At 35.8% G+C, this 20,635-nt stretch overlaps 2 protein-coding genes across 3 annotated transcripts in view; both read right to left on the bottom strand.

Moving 5' to 3' along the window:
• Positions 1–1,351: 1,351 nt before the first annotated feature.
• Positions 1,352–10,379, bottom strand: LOC141432805 (galactose mutarotase-like). 2 transcript variants are annotated; one of them, XM_074094587.1, is made up of 10 exons: positions 9,797–10,374; positions 8,804–8,897; positions 8,554–8,717; positions 8,265–8,474; positions 6,744–6,831; positions 5,767–5,914; positions 4,824–4,929; positions 4,214–4,336; positions 2,880–2,990; positions 1,352–1,509 (listed from the first exon to the last, which is right to left on the bottom strand). In XM_074094587.1, the coding sequence occupies exons 1-10, from the start codon at positions 10,139–10,141 to the stop codon at positions 1,417–1,419; spliced, it is 1,482 nt and encodes a 493-aa protein (XP_073950688.1). In that variant the 5' UTR covers positions 10,142–10,374; the 3' UTR covers positions 1,352–1,416. The 2 variants fall into 2 exon arrangements, with proteins under 2 accessions (XP_073950688.1, XP_073950697.1); XM_074094596.1 differs by lacking the exon at positions 4,214–4,336 and having other exon boundaries at positions 9,797–10,379.
• A 4,362-nt stretch (positions 10,380–14,741) lies between these two features.
• LOC141432817 (uncharacterized) overlaps positions 14,742–20,635 on the bottom strand; it is a 28,207-nt gene continuing 22,313 nt past the window's right edge. Inside the window, exons 2-4 of the mRNA XM_074094606.1 lie at positions 18,148–18,321; positions 16,927–17,222; positions 14,742–16,829 (exon numbers count right to left, since the gene is read on the bottom strand). Coding sequence (XP_073950707.1) covers positions 16,121–16,829; positions 16,927–17,222; positions 18,148–18,321 — 1,179 coding nt within the window. The 3' untranslated portion in view covers positions 14,742–16,120. The remainder of the gene's footprint in view (positions 16,830–16,926; positions 17,223–18,147; positions 18,322–20,635) is intronic.

The following is a 20,635-nucleotide window of genomic DNA, read 5'->3' as shown; positions in this document are numbered from 1 at the left end:
AAATGTTGATACAGGGATGTATGGGGTCCTTATTTACAAAACTAAACACTAACTATATCTACGTTCAGTGGAAGTGTAGAATGCTTCCACCCATAAATTTTAAAATAATATATATAATATAATATGTAAATTTAAAATGATATATATCAATACAAAAATTGGTTTAAAATTTGATATTATTAAGTAATTTTTGGCTAGTTTTTGGCCTTTGTTACTGTATTTCTACTTCCCAAATGTAGATGGCGTTGGAGTAGTTAAAAGATACTCCCTAGTAAGTTCTAATCAATAAATGGTAACACTACTGCCAGCGTTAATAACATAAATTTCAAAAAAAAAAATGGCATAAATCGTGTCAGAAAAATTTATTTACGAAAGAGTAAGTTTTTGTTGTGTTTATTCTATTATTATTTACAAAGAAAGTTAAGTAATTGATAAAGTGCAGAAACAATTTTACTTAATTTATTTTACAAAGAATAATATGGCTTTTGTACAAAATGGATATATATCAAACTTTTGTTACCTTTTATATTGGCTATGTATCATAAATATCCGATATTTTGATATTTATAATAAATATCGGATATTTTCGAACCCTGAAAAAAAGGAAGTCACCAAATCGTAAATGACGATTTCATAACAATGTATCATTGGTCAATTTTTTTTTTAATTTAGCTCTATCAATACTACGTTATTTTGTTTGTTACTAATAAAATATATATTATCATGATTTCTATAACTAATACTCTTTGGTCATGATTAGACCCCGTTATCTGTTTGGTGACTACCTAGTATTATTTATGTGCTATGGCAATAAAAAACTTTTTTTTTAATTGAGTTTTCAGATAAATTTTGGAGTTCCCATTCATAGCTACGTCTAGACTTGGATTGTTTGAATTACGCATCACTAAATGTCAGGTAGCCACCAAACTGCCCGCTTGATAGCGGGGTATAGTCATGATCTGTCACGGCGACAAAATATACTCAGCGGCAGAAAATTTGGCCCAGGCTTCATACAAAATTAACGATTCTGCTCTGCGTACATTTGAGGGGCCAGATTGTTTTTGCCGCTCAGTATATAGAGAGAACTGACGTTGTCATGGAGGTTTGCGCTAGTGTCGCAGAAAATCTGGCCCTCAAATGTATGCAGTAATGCATTTTTTATTGTATGTAGAGTGGGCCAAATTTTGTGCCGCTGAGTATAGCATTTAATCTCTTCCTGCTTCAGTTACTGTGTCTCCAGTGAATACTGATTGATACAATTCAACTTAAAGCATGTTCGTTTTGTTTAGTGGCTATGGATGGAAAGGTACTTATAAATGTTCTAATTACAAATGAGAATGAAAGCCAGTACCACAGTTACATTTGTATATTAGCAGTGATTACATTACATTCACAAGATTTTTCAAAACTTTGTTACTAGACATATTTACCAAGTAAAAGACCAAATTTATACTGTATCCGATGGACATACACTTCTCCTGGATTTAACACGGCACTGGGGAAGTGTTTCTGAAAAAGAAATGTGGGTGTGAATAAAATCGTTTAGAGAACAAAGGGATTACTAACTTTACTTAAATGTAGTGTAACTAGAACTGAAAAATAAGAGAAAATAAATGCTAGGAGCTAGGAATCGAACCGCTTTAATTTCACGGCGGAATTGCCCAATATGTTTGCGAGACAATTGCAACTATTTTATAATTTGCGAATCATTTGTCGGCAAGTACCCTCTATGTGAAATGCTTATCTCAGATCAAAATCTTACAATTTAACTTCGCACGAAGGCACTGTCGCACCTACACTAGTACCTAGTAGTCGAAGTGATAGTATGTTCCACACTATAATATCTTTGCAGAATTGCACTGTTGTTCAATAGGAATGTCGCACAATCGTGCATCAATAATGATCCCGAGAATATTTACAAATTATTTCCCGAAACGCCCCTTCACGGTGGCGTCCGCCGTTGTGTTCGTTGTGTGGCGCTACCTGTCTTTGCGGAAGAAATTGAACTATTGGTAATGGTCCACACACAACCACTCATTTATTAGGGCTCCGTAGTCTTTCTTAGAAGGAACCCTTATAGTTTCGCTATATTCGTCCGTCGCGGCTAGAGATTGTTATGCTAACCTATGTATACTGCTAAGTATATTTTAGATCACGTAAGGTCAGCCCGGTAGCTCATTTCATGGGTTAAACCCATGGTGTGGGATGTTATTGGTTAGTTCTTTCAAACAATTACTTAGGTACAATATAAATATTTCCTGTGCGCTTTTGCAAATCTTTTAAGAGTTTATGTGCTCCAGGGCCCCATGAACCCAGAGTGACAAGGTAGGAAATTGTATGTTTGACAAAGCCGACAAGGTACGAAATTGTATGTCTGTCTAACTAAAACCCCGGTATTTTGCAAATTTCTTGCTTTCGGCCGCTTCCGCTGGTGTACTAGCTTTTCTTGTGGTTCCTTGAAGGTGCATCGGAGCTCGAGTATTGAATGTATACTTAATTGAATGTATCGCTTTTCAAAGGTAGCGAGCTAAGTACCTAGAGGATTGACTGTGCTTTTTAACCGACTTCAGAAAAAAGGAGGAGGTTATCAATTCGGTTGTATTTTGTAGTTTTATGGTTGCTTATGTTTTCTCGCTTTCGGAGTGAGACATTTTAACTTCAAGTCAACATTAAAAGCCACAAACCCCTCGTACTTTCTAAGCCTAACTACGTCGGGTTTATTATGGCTCTCTTTAATCCCTCGTAGTAAAAGATACTAATTTATTATTTTCTTGTCCATTAGCACCAACATCGGTTTATACCACCATTCAATACTAGTGGCATATCATGGATGAATTAGGTAATGATGACTAGTTATATTTAGTTAACTCAGTACTTACATGATTGACTGCGTCCGGTAGATTTTGCGGCATCAGGCAAAAGAGCCCGTGTTTCTTGTAGTAAGTACCTTGCTTGCCCATCAATGGCACATACCCGACGCTCACCTTACCCTGTAAACCATAAATAACACGTGATCAAATATATAATACGTACCTATGATATTCACAGATAATACAAGTTACATTTCAAATTCAAATTTTATTGCATTTCACGTTGTAGGTACATAGTTCTTAAGATTAGGTCAATACAGAGTCGAACGTGAACCCTGTAAGGGCACAGCAATGGCACAGCAATCGTAGTGCATGTGTAATTTTATGAATAATTATAGTATTAATAACAATAATAGTACAGTCCTGGCAGTAGAAACAATAATAATATGAAAGAAAAATGGAAATGTCAGAATTCATAATGAAAATAATAATAACAATAATAATAATAATGAGATAAAATTGGAAAATGTCAGAATTTAATTTTCATTTAAGAATTTCTGAACACTATAATAAGATTTCTCGATTAAAATATCCTTTAGGCTGCGCTTAAATCTTTTCATATTGGTGTCCTCTTGTATTTCTTTGGGTAAATCCCTTTTCTATTGTGCCCTGTCTTAAAGTTACGACTGCAACAGGCGCCAATTAAATATTTTAGCGAGGTTGCATACTATATATTACGATAATTTTCTTCTAAAACGTCAAAACGCAACTGACAAAAATACAAAATCATGTCATGACATGAGTGTAGAGTTAGAAATGAAGTAGAATTACTGACTTAGCAAAACCTATTCATGGGTTACTCGTATCTTTTAAAATAAAGAAAGTAGGTACAGTCAAGGGCGAATATATCGACACGGCCAAAGTTACAAAAATATGTATACACGACCTTATGCACTTAACGTTAAGGCCTTTGGTCGTGCCGATATCTTTGCCCTTGACTGTACCTATTCAAAAATTAATGCAATCAACTAACTTGAAATGAAAAATATTTTGGGGTGTTTGAGGTTTTCAGTTATTTAATTAACACCTTGTATACTCAGCGGCACAAAATTTGGCCCACTCTGCATACAAAATTACCTACTTCTGCAACATTTGAGGGCCAGATTTTTGCGGCTCAGTATATATCGACCATATAAATGTACTTAAAACTAATTGAAGTCCTTAAACATAATAATAGCTTTTAAATTAATCTCTCATAGTACAATTATATTATTAAAACTATATTCATTTAGTGGTAGCGTATCTATACGCGGGGCCTAGAAAAGGGTTAAATTACGGTAAGTAGGTGGATAAATTGAAAAAAATTGTGCTACTGTTTACAAAATACAGGATTAAAATTTCACCTCGCTTCCTTCTTCACGCACTTCTGTGGCTTCTTCATGTTCGCCTTGCTCACTTTCGGAATCCTCGCTTTCTTCCTCACTCTCGCCTTCAGCCTTGGCTTCTTCAACCACCACTGGTACTTCCTACAAGTGTTAAGTATTTTAAAATTTTATCACGCCTAACACTAACCCCTGTGTCACCAGACTCTGTTATATTCTTGTAATCTTTTGCGACTGATATTTAACGCGTCATTTCTGCTTATTTTGTTCAATATTCGAGAGAGACGGCACTGTAGCTGTCACATAAAATAAAAGGAAATTAACATGACTGGTAAAACAAGTCCTAAGTATAAAAAGATTATCAGTTTTTATTATTTATTTAATGCACTGTGCACACAAATATTAACAGGTGTTTTGAGTAAAACTAATGTGTTGAAATATTATATTCAAGAGGCATGGACGGGGAGTTGAGCTGAGAGAGCCGCCTGGTGAAGCTAACTCATGAGCAGGAGGCATGGATGGTTTTGTTCGACATAAGGCTCTAAAACGTACCGAAAATGGCTGCTCGTGAGGTGGCTTGCTCAGTGGGGACCCGACTAACACCGTGCGATATATAAATATGCAAACCAACCTCGATCATTTTTGCCGGATCAGGAAGCAAGTTGCCCGTGTAAAATTGCATGCCAGGCTGGTTGCTGTAAACTTCTAGAACTCGGCCGGTGATTGGGTGCAGTGCTCTGTAAATTGATAACCAGTATGTAAGTAAACTAATATATTTTTGTAATAGGTATTAGAAATGTGAAAGTTTATGAATGGGTATTTGTGTCGCCTGTTTTTGGTACTTTTTCATACTAACAGGGCTTAGATGTGGACACAATTTGATATGTACAAGTACATAAGTGAATGTATAGCATAATATTAGCATGGGCTTCCTTTTGCTCCGATATTCCCTACGTGATCGGAATTTTAGCATGTAATCTTAAAATCTCAATTGCTTAGTCTAGAGCATAAACAAATCTACAAGTAGGCACTCTCCGATAGACAAGACCTTCCATGTCAACCATATTACCTAGGTTCTTATCTCAAACAATCTTAACTCAAACTAATTTGTATTCCAAGTTTCCAAAACGTGCAAGTGTCGTGTCAGCTTTATAAATATCGTAAACTCTTTTTCATCACACTTGCTCGTAAATAGTGTCGTAACATGAAGGCTACCTTGGTTGAAACGCCTCAAATAAAACCCTCGAAATTAATGTGCTTGTCATGAAACCCGTGGTCGGGAAATGAGTATATTGCCCGTACTAATTTTGTTGTCATGAAGCCGAAGGTCGGTAAATGAGTTTGTTACTGCATGGCGTGCTGCTGGTTAATAATTCGTCGAATATTAGTTTTTCTTTTACAAATATACAATTTTACTCGCAAATGTGATGAAAAACATTGTATGTCGCACGGGCGGTACTAGAATTACGAACATCGACTCATTAAAGCCCTCAGTCTTCGACTTCGGGCTTCTAATAGACTCTCGTTCGTAATTCCTTATTTACCGCCCTTAAGACACAATGTAATTTAAATACCTCGCTTGAAAAGTTAGGTCTTGCTCTGTGCCTTGAGTAATACAGTAGTTCAAGTCGTAGCCACCCATTGGTATCTTTGGCAACATGACCCGCAAGCTTCGCGGCACTCTGAAGTCAAACAATGTACCACCGACAACTTTCTTTTCTCCTGTAAATTTAATTTATTTACAGCGTAAGTTATCCCAAAGCAGTCCAGTCCATGCCAGTGTTGTCCACAACATAAACAAGCGATCCGAGAACTCAAAACTAAAAGCCATGAATAAATTATTTGAAAAATAAAAAATCTAGACAGCATGTCATAATAATATTATTATTAACACGTTCACTGTCCCCGTACGAGAAACCTTGAAACTTCCACTTTGATTGTGAGTATAGTGGAAGCGCACGGACTGGACTCTGAAAAAAAGGTTCATGACCCCCACATTGAGGGCACCCGGACAGGGAAGGAAGGTGTTAACAGTTATTTTGTGTTCGTCGTGGATTTCATTCGAATAAGTTCTAGTACCTATGATATTCATATGAGCTTTGGACTAGGAGGTATATACGGTTAATAGTTATTTGTGTCACAAGGGAGCAAAATGGTGTATTTACGGCGAGGGCGTACATTGAATCCAGAATGTATCGAAGGATTCTACAATATAATTCTGAGCGTAGCGAGGGATTCTAAAGTAGAATCCTGAGCGTAATGAGGGATTCATGTGTTAACGCCCAAAATGAAAATGATTTTGCTCCCGAGTGTCTCGTACAACTTTTCACACCGCGCATTAAGAAAACAAAAACAAATTCTAAATATTATTAAAAAACAACCAGCATAGAAAATAGCGTGGCTTTCCTATTACTTAAAAATTGGCATTTACAATAAAACACTTAGAAAACAGAACAGTTGCACTCCCTCTCGTCAGGGTGGAAAAGTTACTTTTCTGAAGGAGCGGTGTGAAAAAATAATAGGTAAACAGCGACCAGACAAAAAGGTGTACCTGTAGCGACGCCATCCTCATCAGCTGCGGTATACTTGTCAGCGTTGATTGTAAATATGTGATCATACATGGTTTCGCAACCGGAGTGCTGAAATGACGACAATTAATGGGCAGGATTAGACAGTACTTGTTACCAAATAGTAAGTATTTTCCAAGTGTAGGTATAATAATAAGTAGGAGAGCTGGCGCCAATTTTTGGGTAGGTATATGAGACAAGCTGAAAACTTGTCCCATATATACCTCTCCTATTATACCCCACCACGGAACTGCAGACCTAGCTGGTAAGCTAATTAAAACTAAACAATAAAATTTAAAAAAAGACATCATTTTGGTGGGACTTTCTAACTGCCAGGTGATCTAACCACCTGCCAGGTTTGAATACATGGCAGAAAGTCCCACCAAAATGATCTGTCTTTTTTAACTTCTTATCAGTTATAAATAAATAATACCGCGTTAAAATTTTAAGTTGCCTCAAATAAATATTTTATATTTTTAGCAAAATATTTTTGCACGCGTCTGGCAATGTTAAAATCCCGACTAAATAGTCTGGCTTATTTTTTATTCTTTTTAACATTCGACTGCAGCATATAAAAAAATATCATATTGCCTCAACATATTTTTGAAAAAAATTGTGTATCGACTTGGGTCGTCCCATTCGGTTTTTGTCAAGTTCTTAATAAGTCTCATTCTGCTTTCGTCATCCATTCTTAATTCGTTACTTTCGCTGGTAGTCTTTGTCGTCTTTGGTCATATTTGTTGTTTATCTTGTTCTTATTTAGGTTCATTCGATGTTCGTCACTTCTTCTTTTAACATGTTCGGTGTTAGTCTCTTTACTGACATCAAAAAAAGAAGTGACGAACATCGATTGAACCTATATAAGAACAAGACAAACAACAAATACGACCAAAGACGACAAAGACTACCAGCGAAAGTGACGAATGAAGAATGGATGACGAAAGCAGAATGAGACTTATTAAGAACTTGACAAAAAACGAATGAGACGACCCAAGACGATACGAAAATTTGCTCATTTGTTAGATTACCTCATTTGGTACATATTGCGTATATCAGCTTTATGTCTTGAAAAATCACAAAACAGACAGTGGGGTTACCAGGGAGCATGACGTAGAAAGTCCCACCAAAATGATCTGTCTTTTTTATCTTATTTTTTAGTTATAAATAATACCCTTTTAAAATTTCAAGTTGCCTAAAATACCTTTTTTTTACATTTATTTGCAAAATATTTTTGCAATCACCTGGCAATGTTATAAAGTCCCGACTAAATCTTCTGGTTTTTTTACGTTTAATTCTTTAAACATAAACTTCAACATATGAAACTTAAGGTATTGCCTCAAACACATTTTTGGAAAAAAAAATCAAATATTTAGGTACTTATCAGTCAGGTTTGCATTTCCGTGTTGGATTATAATAATAGGAGAGGTATGGGATAAGTTTTTAGCTTGTCTCAAATACCTACCCAAATATTGGTGCCAGCTCTCGGACTACAATAGAATACATACGTGTCCAGCTAAATTGAAGAAAGGGGAGTGGCTGAGATTGACGATGGTCGGCTGGTTCGTGGTGCACTTCATCTCGATTTTAATTGTATTATCGCAAGTGACCTCGAAGGTAATTTGAGCCATCACCGTTCCGGGATAACCCTCGTTGAAATGATCGGACACATGACTCATTATTACCTTATTACCGACAACATAAGAACGCCAGTTAACCTGTAATATAAAATTACAACAATTTAAAGCGTTACAAAAGTGAAACGACCATTATAAGTTCAACCAATAAAAACTTCACCTTATCGAATCCAATATATCCACCATTGTAATGATGAGGACCCTTATTTGTCGATAGCATATACATCCGACCCGACGGCCGCACCACGCAAGTTCCGTCGCGAATGTAGTTAGCGTAACGCCCTATTGTGGCGCCGAAGTATGGATTGTTCGGTTGAAAATATTCTGATAAAATGGGCGAAACTTGTTTTAAGGTACTTAAATGTATCGTACATTATCATTATCACTATCAGCAATAAAAACTAACTGACCTTCCAAAGTATCGAAACCAGCTATAACGTCATCAGGATTTCCTTTTCTATCGGGAACTTGAATAGTAGTAATTGTGGCACCATATGTTATAACCTTGAAATTGATAAGTAAAAGTGACACTACAAATATATTTTTATTGCCTATTTTGATTTAGGGGCAGCTTTTGACGAGATTTCACCTTAGCTTCTCTTTACACAACAATACTTCGTCTCTTTTCGTGGCATATATTTTCTAGAAACTCATACCAAAACAAAACCGACTCTCACATATAGGTAGGTAAACCTTTCCTATGAGTAATGTAGCCATTGCCTGCCATATATTTTGCAGAAAGAAAAGCGCGATTTATCATCGGCAGTATTAGGTACCTACCCAAGTGCTTAAAAAGGCAGCGTGCGGTTTTTTAAAACTATTTAATTATAGGTATTCCGGCAGTGAATTGAAATTACTTAACACTTTCGTTTCGGCAAAGTCGTACACATAATTTACCCAGTTTGCCAGGTTCAGTGAAATGATATCGGCTCCTCAGTCGTGTAGACGAGTTAACTCGTTCACAGAAATTATGGTCATTGGTAGGTACGTCCGAAAGACAATTTAACTCGGCTATGTAAAACGCTTTGGCAGAGCCGGTTGACGGGATAACTCGTTATCTTATATTGTTAAAATGATGAAGCAACTACGTAGGTATGACTCAAGGCAAGGGCACGGGACGCAATGTATCCGGCTATACGGAAGTAATTATTGCCGATTTCCCTAATCCAGGATGTAATGACAAAAATTTGAAAACGGCTACCGGATCTGAGAGCATATCGCACAAAACGAATTAGCTCGTCAGCCGGGCTGAAAGGGGTACTTGAAGAAAACTTGATTTCACTCAAACAGTTTCATTACTATGTATTTTTTTACATAATGACTTTTAAATGTAGAACTTTAATCGTGCCTACGCGTATATAAAAACTAGTTTTTGAAGTTTTATTCGGCTAAAGATGCCATACCTGAACAATCATTCTATTTTTTGTTTTCCAAGTGTATCTACGGACAATGTCGATGTTAGTACTGGAGGCGCAGGGGCTCTTAGGTGGCTCAGGTTCTTCCATAATTGGTTTGGGCGGTGACTTGGCACCCTTAGGACTAGCACCCTTTGCACCCTTTTTAGAAAATACGGCCGAAACGTTATTTAATCTCGTTTCTGATAAATTTTTAGGCATGAACCCAAAGCCGTCCACTATAAGTTCCACATCGGGCACTTTGGGTGGCTCAGGCTCAGGGATGGGTTCTTCGACTTTCGTTTCCTCACCATCGCCGCTTGCTTTGTCGTCTACAGCTTCATTAGTAGCCATTTTCACAAAAATTTAGATTTGCCGATAAAATATAATCACGGAATTTTGACAAATGCACTTTTTACTGCTTATTTTGAATTTTATCTAAACATAATCGTTTAATTTTTATTTTTGTATGTAATCATGTTATTTTGTTTTTTCTGAATGAATTTTGACTTATGACATTTTAAATTGAAATCACGTCGGAATTCATTCTTTATGCTTTTCTTACGGTTAATACCACACAGGTAGACAACATAATGTCATTCAAGTTTTTAAAAATATGTTATAAAGGGTAATTCTCTCATTTCGTGCAAATCGCATGTCCATCTAAATTAAAACAAAACTACGTACTACGTACTCTATTTTTTTACGTATTAGCTGAGTATCAAAGTATATTTGCCACCTAAAACTTTTTTCTTAATATGATAATTAGTAAGTAATAATATTTTTTTATAGCCTTAATCTCATTACCATCACCGTGCGATGGGCGAATTTTAGTAAATTAAATTTAATAATATAATAACCTGATGTTTCACGGAGTGCTGTTCTTCTAGTGTGTTTAAAGTACATATCAAGGATTAAAAATGTAAAGTTAAAAAATATAGCGTTTATTGTTTACGTACACTGAACACAGATAATTTTGTACAAAAAAATTGTCATTACCATAAGTTCTATTTGATTTAAGAAAAACAGCTCGTGAACCCTTGAAGTGTTATGCCTCACCCCTTCCGCGCGTGTCGGAATTTGACTACTAGTTGACCAGTAGACAGCAAATAGAGCAGACGCTGGCAGATTTTGGAAAAAATAATGTTGATTGTTGGAATTTCACCTTTGGTACGCATTTTGTTTCATTACCATTTGCGTATTTTGGTGATAAGTGTTGAAAGTGTCGTTGTATTATACTTAAATACTAAAATGATTACCATTAGCATTGAATACTTTCAATGGTGATACTAAGTACGTATTGCCTTTACTAAAGAAGTAAATCGATGAAAACTAATAAAATATCATAAACATTCCTGTCATTACCATTATTTACCATTTACCACCAGGAAAATGGTAATGATAATTAAAAAATGGTAATGTTTTATTTTCAAACAATACAATACGGTTGCTTAGTGGAGTAAATTAAGGTTGATGTAACTTTAAATGCTTGCACGAAATGAGAGAAATGCCCTAAAACTTATACCGGATGTGGCCTGTAATACGAGCAAATAATTAAAACATAGGTCGTACTCGTCAAACTATGTTAACATTAGTTCAGCGACCTTAAAAATAATGGAGTCTTTAGATTTTCCTTTTTTCATACAAATTAAAAACTGCAATCAATGTAGGTACGCCACCCTAGAACACATTGCTGCTTTAATTTGATAGTGACACAACTCAAAATTCTAGGGCAGTATATTTTGAAATATGTCACTATTCAATTAAAATTTAATTTTAACGCTCCCTTTATTTTGAGTTGTGTCACTATCGAATTAAAGCAACGACTGACGTCGCCTGTCACGTTAGAAACATCAACCATTAATTTTGCTTTACATTGCTTCTTCGAATAAACTTTAAAGTGTAAGTAATAAAAATTCAAAAACTAATTACCTATTTTTTAAAGTCGCTGAACTAATGTTGTTTAGTTTGACGAGTATGACCTATGTTTTATCTATTTGCTCATATTACAGGCCACACTCGGTAAATATTCCCTTCATAATAATTAATAGTGATTTGATTATTGAAGGATAGCTGTTGATTGATTAGAGTTACTTTACTGCCACACTAAAGACTAGCGTCCACTACAATCGAATCGAGTTGCAATCTCGCAATTTCCGTGTGCGTTCATCAAGAAGGTGCGCTTACACGGGCAATTTTTAAAGCAATTATTGCTCGGCAACACAAATAGATCAATCTGGAGTAATTAGTGGAGCGATATGCAGCAATTTCAAAAAAATGCGGCAGTTGTTTCGGCAATATTTGCCGAATATCCAAAGGATACAGAAATTCAAGTCAATTTAGTAGCTAGGAATCGAAGGGTTTAGGCAAGTTGTGTTGATGCAGGAATTGGTTCTCTCATATTCGTCGTCTGTTTCGTAATTAGTGGGCTAACTTTATTCAAAAGATATTAAAATCACTTCGGTACATTCATGTAAAGTTTTTGAATAAAATATCATCAAAATGTTCGCATCCAGATACGCCTATTCCTTTTCTTTCTTTTTTGCTTTTGATTTATGATAATAAATGCGCTACAAGCCGCCGCTACAAGAAAAAAGTCGTCCATGGCGAGCGTACTTTTTCAACTGAATTGCTCGTGTATGAAAGTATTGCCTAGTTTCTTGGAGTTGCTCCATATCGCTCAATATTGTAGTTGCTAAATATTTTGCCAAATTGACGCTTGTTGTCGTTGCCGTAAATTGCTTGATATGCTTGATATGATGCTTGTAATATGTCGCAATCGACCATCATTGCTCAAAATTGAGCAATTTTTGTTGCCCCGTGTAAGCGCACCTTAATCATGCATGAAACTCATTTCCAACAAAGGTCGAGAAGTAATCGTTCCCTAGCCCTAAAACTGCTGCGCAAAAAACCGATTTCCTTGTAAAACCTTGACGTTATTAAAATTTCTCTGGGACAATGCTTGTAACGGTACTAAATTGAAGGTAAAATAATGATGAAACTGTGTAACACCGAAATGTTGGATTTTCTTTAGTGTAAAGTAAACTGTTATAGTTAACTACTTATTAGACATACCCACTTAATTGCAGCTCCGCTATACCTATACAAGGCTAAAATTTAAAAATACCTATATTGGCGATAATTAAATCTAACGGTGAGTTATACGGCATTAAATAAGTTTAGACAGACTAATGAATGAAAAAAAACAGTGTCGTACGTACTATCTCCTCTTTTTATTTAAGTCGGTTAAAAAAAGATATCAACTGAATTGCACATATTTATTTTACTCAGTTATCAGAATATACGTAAATTCAAGTAATTAGCTTAGAGATACGTAAATAAAAAATACGTCAGCTCATTGTACAGCAATAAAAATAAATAACTATCCAAATAATTACTTAATAAGTACTACTTAAGCATCATACCCTTTCTTACTTACCTATCTTATCTCTCAATAAGTACCGAAGTCGGCGATTCATGAATTAACTGCAGGTACTTAATACAGATATATACCTACGTAACGCAGCCTAATTGGTACCTAATAGGTCCGTTACCTACATTTCTTTGAAGAGTACCTCGTAGTAGTATTAAGGCTCAATGGTTAGTAAAATAACTAGGCACCCAAGTCACTCTATCCCAAAATCATTAGAAATTGTGTATCTTTAAATCCTAACTAATATTATAAATGCGAATGTAAGTGTGTTTGTTTGTTTGTTACGCTTTTGAGATTAAATTACTCAACTGATCGTGTTGATATTTGATAAAGAGATAGTTTCAAACCCTGAAAAGGATATAGGATAGGTTTTATTCCGGAAAATTGCATAACAGGTACCTACTTACAATTACTATTATAATAAAAATAAAAATAATTTTCTTGTCATAAATACTGTTATGCTCGTCGTCAATATCTGTTATAATCGTATAAGTCTACATTCTTCAAATTTCTTGGTTGCATTTATGGTTTTACTAGCTTGCTTGTATGACACTAACCTTACCTATTACTAAAATAACTTCATGGATTTGTTGGCTTTTCAAACAAGGAATTAATAAAAATGTTTTTACTGAAGTAACTCTAAGTTTAGAAGGGGGGTACGGATATTAACAAATTTAATTGAATAATTGATTTAATAATAGCAAGAAAATAAAACGACAATAAATTAATTACCACACATTGCAAAGTGACATCTTTTGGGGAACTGAATAAACATTAAGTAGCGGTAAAATCAACACGTATATGAAGTATAATTGGATGATTATTTAATATACTACGAAATAATAAAAAAATATTTATTTACTCTGTCATGAATTATTCCTAATCGTAATTATATCGCATCTATATTCATACTCGTATCGCCTCATTTCAGCACTTATTAATTAATGGCCACGAAGGTAAAAAAAAATATCTCTGTCGTTTCCAAATTTCAAACGATTTGGGACCAGTGTTGTTGCGATAGCCATAGTTTCGCTATCGATAGTTGACCTTGAGAAATCAGTCGATAGCGCCATAGTTCTATCGAAAATATCGACGTGCTGCAATATTATAGTGAAAATTAGGCGATACTGTTGAACTCAGTCAATACTATTGTAGCGACTCCTAGCGCCATCTAGTGGGCACATATAGAAACTCCAACCATCGCACTATCGAACTCGGACGCATTATATACAACTACCGACGCTCGTCCTTCGGACTTCAGTACCCAGGCATTACACCTGCCTGGTCTCTCTGATGGATCTCTCTATTGGAGCCTCCTCCTTCACTATCGATAGTATCGTCAAAGGTCGATAGTTTCGATAGGACTATCGATAGTATGAATGATTTTCAAGGCCACGATAGTATCACGATACTATCGATAGACTGTCGCTATCGCAACAACACTATTTACTCAAATCTTATTCCTTGAGCATTATAGATGTGAAACTTGGTGATCAGACATTTCAGTGAATTGTTTAGCCGTACCTTGAAGGGATTTTTCGAAAATTCCACGGAAACGGGCAATGCGGGATATTAACCTTATTCCTTTGCGGTATTGTATACCGAAATATACAAATCTAATAAAAGTCGGGCAAAAGCTAGTATTGTATAAGATGCATCTCAATAACACGCTGATTTTTGTCAAAACCCCATTTTTCACAAATATTAAATAATTAATATCTCTTAGTACAACGCATTCATTACAGAGTAGGGTAATTTTCGGCAAATGAGCCCTATTTATAGATTTCCAAAAGAAATGTAACATTTTATCAATCATCCTGTAGGGGAGATAAGCCTAAAATGGATGCGCTATGAATGGAGTGCGGTGACTGCGGTGTCGTGAGTGTCACCCAATCGCAGAGAATCGGCTCACCGTTGTGACGCAAGGGTTTGCAAGGTCAGTCGAAAAAAAATTAGCTGATTATATATTAAGAAAAAGTGTGCTAACCCTGAGTAAGTACTTAGACATGATGCCAGGATATGGTTGCTATTGTGTTACATATTTGCAAGTAATGAGTATTGCTTCTAAATTTCAAAAACTCGTGGGTTTTCTGAATTTTGTTTTGAAATTATAGCGATTGAGAATAAAATAAATATCACAAATAAATTTAAATAAATATCACGGAACAATTCACACCAATTGACCTAGTCCCAAAGTAGATAAGCTTAGCAAAGCTTGTGTTATGGGTACTAAGCAACGGATAAATATAATTATATAGATAGATAAATACTTATATACATATTAAACACCCAAGACCTGAGTACAAACATTCATATTTTTCATTCAAATATCTGCCCGACACGGGAATCGCACCCGGGACCTCTTCGTAGTCAGGTTCTCTAACCATTAAGCCAATCTGGTCGTCTAAACGAACTAACATGAACCCGTTTTTTCCAATTATGCTAAGTAATTAAATAATTTGGGTGGTTAAAATGTTTTATAATTTCACATCTTCCTTGGCTTACCCGTTTTAGGCTCACCTACCCTTGACTGGTAAAACTGAAAGGTCGTCAACTTTGTGTCTTATCTAATTACTAGTTTCCCGGATATTCAACACGTTAGGTATTTTTCTTCTGAGTGATATTGATCAGTTAATACAGAAAAGTAAGTAGAGTTTCTGAAGACCGATTTCTGAAATCACATTTGTAAAAAAACCATTCAAAAATGGAGAAAAACTAAGTTGAATTAGAATCGCGAGTGGAGTAGGAGAAAATTACAGCTTTAGTTTTTTTTTAAACCAGTCAAAAACTTTATTCGAGCGGTAGTTTTTGTAGCAATATCTGTGGTTTCAAAAATCGCCCCCTGATTGAGTTTTAATAAAAAAAAATTAAGGCAATTTATACATTTCAATCAGGTACAATCACACCCAAAATACTTTAACAGCCTGATTATTTAGTTCTATCTCATTTTTCCAATTTCCCGCTTCTTCCATAATTTCGGGGATGTCATCAACGTAGGCCACTTCTTTACATGGTGAAGGAGGTATTATGCTTATTATAGGTATACCAATCTCTTGAAAAGAGCTCATAGATGAAAATCCACTTTCATCTTCTATGAAATTATTATGCTTATTATTAAAATCCAGTCTTCTATTATTCGAAAAAGTTCTTGAAGTTTTATTGTTAGATTTATTTTCACTAAGAGGGCTTCTTTGTTCCTTATCGCCTAGCTTAATTTCCGCAAAACCGTTCTCCAAATCGCAAGACTGAACTGAAGGTACCGTAATCAATTCTTCCAGGCTAGGATCATCTGCATCAACTGGCGTGCTTGGCAAACCTTTATACAAATCCGAACTATAACAATCGGTTCTAATGACTAAAGTGTTTGCTGTGACATCTTCTTCTATTAAATCCATTGTGCTGCTTGACATACCTCGCGACTCAGTTTTCTCAATAGTTGCAGAAATCTTCGAAGCATTAGACACATTTGAAAGGTCACTACACGCGCAAGTGAGATCAGGCAGCTTGGTACTAAGAACAGTATTGGCAAGAGCTATCAGCCGAGACATTTCTTCTAAGATTTTTTGGGAGTTGTCCGACTCTGAAATTAATGATATTTTGGATTGGTTCCTGAAACGAATTATAATTCTTAGTAGTCACATTTTCTCCTTAAATACACTATCTGTCATGCTATCGCTATATATATTCCTGCTAAGGTTATAATTACCACGTGCCGGTGCAGTCTTTGTAGCCATTGACGTTGCTTATTGACTGGCTGATCTTCCTCGTTCCAAATCGTTTCGGGGGATTCAAAGAGTATTCCAAATGTTTGTTGACGTGCACAACAGACTTGGATCGTGGTAAATCCGCAGAATTAAATGACCTTAATAAAACTCTCGCTTGAGGAATTCCATCTTTAGATCCACTGTCGGTTTTCTTACATTCTATGTGATCTTTCACTTTGTTTAAAAAAGTCACTATTTGATTGAGTAAAGCTATATGCATTTGTCGATTTGCTTCCGTCTGAAATAATAAGTTAAATTATTGATAAGTTATTTATTAGATATTGTCCGGATATCTGATTACATTATATTAAGTTTGATCACTGATTAAACACAGACATGCTACAACGACAACAATAATAAACAGGTATCAGAAGAACACGAGCGCCTGACAATTTCACAGACAGGTACCACGAGGGTACAACTGCATTATTATCGCTACGCTGTCAAAAATCGCAGAGCATTATTTTTGCACAAATACGCAGAAAAATGTAAGATATACATTCGCGTAAGTAATACATTTGTGATGTGAGTTAAGTACGCCAGATATTCGCTAAGCATAGTTACAATCACTACGGTATACAATAGTAGTAAAAATTGTGCCCAAGAACTTAGATGATACAACAAAGTTAGTTTGCGAGGCTGCACAAACTGTTTTATTTCAATTATTTTCCGCAATAAATTTACAAATACAAGCATACAAGTTTAGAAAATATTTTGAGTTTTTGGTACCAGGTAGATACAATCAAGGAAACTGTAATCACGTACCAGGGAGGAACGTTTGTGCTACTAATGTCATGTCGACATTACATATATTTTCCAAACAAATCAAAGTAAAATTGATTACCTATCAAAAGGTTCCACCTTGATACACGATTCAGTTTCCTTGACTGTATCTACCTACGGTCAAGGAAACTAAATCACGTACCAGGATGGAACCTTTGTGCTACTAATGTCACGTTCACATCCCATACATTTACCAGAGAAATCATAGAGAAATTTATTATGAAAAGGTTCCACCCTGGTACGTCATTCAGTTTCTTCGACTGTAGATTTGTCAACGCCTCGTTTGCTATATGTAAGGTAACGTCCCATCCCAACGATTCGTGAGATGTGGACAGAAAAAACTAATGCGCACAGTGTAACAAATATTAAATAGTATTAACCTGTTCAAGCTGCCACCTCAATGTGTCTACTTCCATGTGTAAAGCTGTGACTTCTGTGTGCTGCATGGCAGTACTGGTCGCGGTCGTTTTGTCCGGGGGCTTCACCACCTCGCCGTTCTGCTCCAAGTTACCATTTTTGGTTAGTTGAGAACCAGGCTCAACTCTTTCTGGAACCTGTAACGTTATAAACAACAATTGGGTCAAAGGTATTTTGAATCAGTTTCTGTGTCATCGCCAAAAAATCTATGTTAACTAACTGTACCGTGTCATTAGAGTCCAATTTATCTTTTGGACATAAGTATGAGATAGGTACGAGTACATTAAACTGAAGTGTGACGTATTCACTTATTCGTACGTTATATAATTATATCGTATTTTATAAACAAAAGTTCAAAGTTACATGAACTTTAACAATAAGACTTATAGCGCCAGCTATGAGATAAATTCACATGATAAAAATGACAATTAAGTTCATTCCACGATACAGTTTGTAACGGTATGTCATTAGATGGTTCGTCAATATAGGCACACAAAAAGCCGAGAATACAGCGCAATATCCATTGCTGATGAACAGTGTCACACTAGTCTCACGTTTTTGCTTCTTGAATTGAATTTTTGATCCGTTTGTGAAAAGCACAGCCTGCAGCCTGCTGAGGCATTCGATTTAATACCAGTGGAAGTAGTTTCAAATGTTTATTGAACCTCCATAAATTTTACATTTGGTATGATTTTATAGCATTAGTAACTGGATACATCCCACTGTATTCGTACGTGCCCTACTGTTAAAATAAATAGTACACCAATGAACATATAATGGTTGTAGTTGGGTACAATCAGTACGCCATTCAACAAAGTGCTGTTATTGTATGTACAACGGAATCTAGACGTAAGTATCGCACATAAACATATTGTATACGTGGCCCTATGTATAATTGCGAACACTTTTATTTCTTGATTTAACTATCTATCAATTCAAATGGCTTAGCTAGCACCGGCTCAAAGATAACGACACAATAGGCTAATGTCTACAAAAAGTCGATCAGTAGCAATAGGGTTTAGTAAGATAATAAAATTATAAAAAAAACATGGGTTAATATCACAAAATCAACTGCGGGCAGAGCCGCACCGGCACCGTCATGTCCATAAAAAATCTAATTAGTCAGTTAGCTTGTCAGAAAATATTCTACAAGTTTTTTTTTGTCAATTATTAAACAATAAAATATGAAAATAATATGTCCAGTTATTGATCCGCGTGACGTCTCGCCTTGTGACACTTTAGCACGGTGTGACGTCACTGTCTCCAACTCCCGAAGTTTGACGCGCTTCATGTTTGTAATTTTTTAACCCCCGACGCAAAAAGAGGGGTGTTATAAGTTTGACCGCTATGTGTGTCTCTGTGTGTGTGTCTGTCTGTGGCACCGTAGCTCTTAAACAGACCGATTTGAATGCGGTTGTTGCTTAAGTTGCGCGATTTGTGCAGCAACCACAACAGAGCTGTCCGATCTCCTAGCAAGATCATACCAATTTACGTTATATATTTTATTTGTTGTACATATATCTAATTGTAAATAAATTGTAAATAGTGCATTGCATCTTTTCTACCGACACGACAACCTTTTACCACACGGTTTTTTTATTTGAAAACAGGTTTTCTAGCGATGGTTGATCATGTTTCATCAAAATCGGTTCAGCCGTTTTTGAGATATTGAAGTTTGAAGTGACAAAATCGGGGGTTTTCCTACTTTTGTTGGTAAGGTTATGTTTGATTGACAAAATAAATAACCTATAACCAACAAAAAGTTGGAAAACCCCCAGTATTGTCACTTCAAAGTTCAATATCTCGCAAATGGCTGAGCCAATATTGATAAAACATATCTAAGAACAATCACTAGAAACTCTGCTTTCAAATAAAAAAATCGCATTCAAATCGGTTCACCCGTATAAGAGCTACGGTCATAGCGGTCAAACTTATAATACCCCTCTTTTTGCATCGGGGGTTAAAAATGGTACCTACGTGTCTAATATTTTTTTGTAACTAAGTGAACCACCGAATTCTATATTTTGTATACAGAAACCTCTTGCCTGATAGATAAGCTACAAACTTGCCGTTTTTAGGTATATGTAATGTAGGTATGTATGTAAACTCTTTATTGTACAAAATAAGTAAACAAACACAGTTGACAAACAACGAGATATGTACAAAGGCGAACTGTACTGTACTGTATGTGGCGAGGTGCATGTATTCTTTTGGTTTTCTTGGACCAATTGAAATTCAAAAACACTTAATCATATTAATACTGATACCTAGCGTTCAAATTTAGTCAGTAGTTAAGAGCTGTGTTCTACGCAGCGTTGTTCCGCTTAAATAGTCGTGTAGGTACGGCTCAGATTGCGGAGAGCGGTGCCGGGTTGCACGGTTATCTCAAGTGTCTCATTCAAGCAGCAGCCTGGAACCGAGCACACGTGATCAAGGTCACTGGGCAAGTTC

Source organism: Choristoneura fumiferana, chromosome Z, assembly GCF_025370935.1.
Source record: "Choristoneura fumiferana chromosome Z, NRCan_CFum_1, whole genome shotgun sequence".
NCBI lineage: Eukaryota > Metazoa > Arthropoda > Insecta > Lepidoptera > Tortricidae > Choristoneura > Choristoneura fumiferana.
The sequence above is the reverse complement of the archived record's forward strand: the minus strand, read 5'-3'. Positions and strand labels throughout refer to the sequence as shown.

What these genes read in the sequence shown, in the direction of transcription:
- LOC141432805 (XM_074094587.1), bottom strand. Translation starts at nt 10,141, where the DNA reads ATGGCTACTAATGAAGCTGTAGACGACAAAGCAAGCGGCGATGGTGAG. An exon ending in AAAATAGAATGATTGTTCAG is followed by an intron (nt 8,898 to 9,796) that starts GTATGGCATCTT and finishes ATCAATTTCAAG; the next exon opens with GTTATAACATATGGTGCCAC. An exon ending in TACCGGACGCAGTCAATCAT is followed by an intron (nt 1,510 to 2,879) that starts GTAAGTACTGAG and finishes TTTCTTTTTCAG; the next exon opens with AAACACTTCCCCAGTGCCGT.